General features: G+C 42.6%; 1 protein-coding gene across 1 annotated transcript; it reads right to left on the reverse strand.

Annotated features, from left to right (window-relative positions):
* Nucleotides 1–517: 517 nt before the first annotated feature.
* Nucleotides 518–3,514, reverse strand: TEX38 (testis expressed 38). The gene is made up of 2 exons (XM_088673596.1): nucleotides 3,499–3,514; nucleotides 518–1,701 (listed from the first exon to the last, which is right to left on the reverse strand). Exons 1-2 carry the CDS (start codon nucleotides 3,512–3,514, stop codon nucleotides 1,214–1,216), a joined length of 504 nt encoding a protein of 167 aa, XP_088529722.1. The 3' UTR covers nucleotides 518–1,213.
* Between the last annotated feature and the right edge of the window lie 343 nt (nucleotides 3,515–3,857).

Below are 3,857 nucleotides of genomic sequence, written 5' to 3' on the forward strand. Positions count from 1 at the left end.
CAGTTTATTTTTCTCTGAAGTATTTAAAACAGCTGCTTCATTGGTGCTGGAAAGTTGTATTGATCTTGTCCTTTATGTGTGACAGCTACAGCAAAGAAAACTAAAACTATCCAGGAAAAGTTGAGCTATTCCATGTTCATATCCTCCAGTGTTGGCTGTTTTAGGAGACGCTGTTCCACAGCTGATTCTTGGCATAGGAATAGCCAGTGAGTTATATGTTGTTTTTTAGAATTTTGAACAGAATTATTTGCTAAGATTCTTAGCTATTCTTTTCTTTGTAATTTGTGTTGGCCTACTGCATTAAATATTTTAGTTCAGTGTTGTACAAATAAGTAATTTATTTTAAGCTGGCCTTCCATATATATTGGCTGAATTGCTGACATCTTATAAGCAAATTGGATATCTTTTAGAACTGTAGAAAAGCTTGTATGAATTAAAGCTGGTTTTAGCTACAGAATTTCGCACCTATCATGCATTGTGAATGTCAAATTTAAATAAAAACACTTTGTTTGGGGTGTAATTGGCATTTTATTTTCAAAATCAAATTTTATAGGAAGGAAATGCTTTGCAGCATAAGCTGACAAGATGTTTATTGCTGTTCAAAGCTTGCAGCCGGCTCAGTTCAGAAATGTTAAATTTTTTGCGGCTTTCATTCCATTATGCACACAGTTGAACAGCTTAATCTTTTCCTGTGCTAATAATTCAACACATTGATACCCATCTCATCATCCAATTCACTTGTTCCATTAGTGCAAGGATTTACATTGGTGCAATGGAACTTCTGCTCTTTTACCTGTGTGTGTACCCTGTATCTACCCCCTATCTGCTCTGGAGAGTTGGAACCATGGGGATAAGTTTTAGGGGGCAAACAGGGAAAGGAGAGAGGGAAAGGAGAGAGTTAGGTTGCACAAGCTGAAATCCTCCTGCTGGTGGAACATGGTTGTAGCATTAGTTTGGCTACAACCCAGAGACTTCATACCATTTTGAGATTGGACCCGAGTAGCATACTCCTGGCATTCTTACCTGAATGCCAGGGATTGAACCTGGAACTTTTCTATATCCTAAGCATGTTCTGTCCCACTGAGCTGCAGCCTTTCACATACAATAGATATCACAATGACAAACCAACACAGTCGGTTTTGAAATTGTTCTGCATCTGGTCTTTATTTGGGGTACAATTAAAATCATGAAGACTTGCTGGTTCATGTTACTGCTAGGCAGAGATGCTGCTACAGAGATTGTATGCCTCCTTTGTCAACGTTGCAGATTTCAGAGGTGAGTTGAATGGCATGCTTTTGGTTCGGATAATTGAGCAAGGGTAAGAAGCTGAATGCTCGAGCAGTGGCGGCATGTGAGAGAGCACACAGGTGCATGGTATTTCCTGAAACACTGGCTTATACTGCTCTCGAGCTGATGGGATGGAATCGCCACTGCTATCTATGGTGATCTCACTGGCCGTGAAGCTGTCTTGTGGCTTTCGGATGCTATCAGACTCGGGGCTGCAGGCTTCTGCTTTAATTCCAGGCTCAGCTGCCTCGTGAGCCAATGCGCGCTGGAAATACGATTCCGTTTTCAGCTGTTTCACCCAGGCTTTTGCACGTCGCTTCTGCTGGATTCCTTTCCTCCATTGAAGAAATAGCATACAAATGAATACCAGCATGTAACAAAATCCTAGACTTGCAAAGTAGACGGGCAGCAGACCTGCAAAGAAGACCAGATAGTCAGAAGAGTAATGTGTACTATAATTTAGTCTTGTAAGACTACAACACATGGCATAGACATATACTTTTAAAAAACAAAACTTATATGGTAGTATGTAATATTACAAAAATGATTCCAAAACTCCATTGTAGAATTCTGTTTTGATTGAAGGGTTTGCCCACATTTTACCTTGGGAGACGTGTGTGTTTGTGTGCATCTTTGTGTTTAAACAGCTAGCTCACAGCCCCACTCAATATGGGCTGTTTTTTTGATACACTTCCATCAAAATAGGGACATAGCAGTGCATAGCTGGTTTCACTGCGGTGCACCAACGTCTGGCCTCTAACATGGAATTTAGGCTTTGGGGGATGTAACTTTTTCAAATGTTTGTGGTTGCAGAGCGCTTTTGGAAATTCTGCATAATGTTTTCCCTAATTTTCTCTAATCCCTGATTCTGGGTTATTACAATCAAAGCTATGCAACTATGGGTTGTGATCCAAAAAGGGATAAAGAGAACTAGAATGACTATTGAACTTCTTCAGATGCTGCTACAGCAGATGAAGAAACAAATATGTCAATCCAAATCTGACTACTGGGTTAAGCCTACAACCGTGGAAATTGATAAACAGATTACAGTAAAAGAAGTTGTGTTATGAGTTCCTCCCTTTTTATCTATTTCCATTATAAGATATCAGAATACAGTACTATGTCATCAAGTTTATAGTAGAATTAATGTCCAATAGTTTCCCAAGACATTTCACATTATCCTTATTGGATAATCTGTGAGGTCAAGTTGTGATTAACAACAAAGCTGCATTCCTCCATCCTTTCTCCCTGCTCTGTTGTGAGCATTGGGTGGGTGGGTGGGGGTATTTGGAGGTTGTACTGGATATGTATGGATCATATATATCTCGGCTAAGAAAATGGGGACCAAATGGTAGCAAGGTCATCATGCCACCTGCTAAGGAAATGTGATGTTGTGTAGCCACCACAGGGGTAGCCCATTTATGGCCCTCCAAATGTTTTGGACTACAGCTCCCCTCATCCCCATGGTCAGGGGTGATGGGAGCTTGAGTCTACAGCACCTAGAGCGCACCATGTTTGCTATCTCTCACCTACCCAATTCAATCTTGCAGATTCTGCACAGAGAATGAAATGGGTCTGCTTCTCTGTCCGTGCCTCCTAAGTGCTACACTATAATTCCAAAAGTTTTAACAGTTAGTATATAAAGGGGAGAGCTCCCACAGAGTGGCACTGAGTAGCATAACAAGCATTGGCAAGCAGGTGCCCCAAAGACATGAGCTCTACTTTTGTGATTCTGGAGTAGAAATTGGCATCCTCATTCTCTCCCTCATACACACACACACACACACACACACACACACACACACACACACACCCTAATGCTCCAGATACAGCTGTAGCCAACTAGTCTACCCATGCACATGCCCCTAGAGCAGGGGTAGGCAACCTAAGGCCCGGGGGCCAGATGCGGGCCAATCGCCTTTTCAATCCAGCCTGCGGATGGTCCGGGAATCAGCATGTTTTTACATGAGTAGAAGGTGTCCTTTTATTTAAAATGCATCTCTGGGTTATTTGTGGGGCATAGGAATTCGTTCATCCCCCCCCCCAAAAAAATAGTCCGACCCACATGGTCTGAGGGATGGTGGACCGGCCCATGGCTGAAAAAGGTTGCTGGCCCCTGCCCTAGAGCAATGCCATGCACTCAACTGGCTTGTTGTACCAGCTGCAGAAGAAAAAGTTAAGCTTGCTTAATGCGTTAGAAACTAGACTTACCACTGGAGATAATCATTATTGATCCACAAACACTTGGGAATGTGTCAAATCTGTCTTCACAATGTTAGGCTATTTGTTTTTTCTAGTTCTATGGAAGGAAGGAAAAATGAACTATAAGAGCATATGGATGAAGTGACTGGTGTCATTGGAACAGAACGGCAAAGAGCTGAACACTCCAAAGCCTCACACTGAGACAATGGCAGCTAGGATACCATTCTAGAGGGCCTCAAAACACAGGGCAGCCAGGCAGACAAGCAGGAGAAAAGGAGGATGACTTCTTCCTCAGGTGGAGAAGGTCTTCCTTCCCATCCTGGGCCTCCCTTTGCAGGCTCTCAGCCACAGCCTGCTCCAGCCTGGAT

The sequence above is a fragment of the Zootoca vivipara genome, chromosome 7 (assembly GCF_965207765.1).
Source record: "Zootoca vivipara chromosome 7, rZooViv2.hap1.1, whole genome shotgun sequence".
NCBI classification, from domain to species: Eukaryota; Metazoa; Chordata; class Lepidosauria; order Squamata; family Lacertidae; genus Zootoca; species Zootoca vivipara.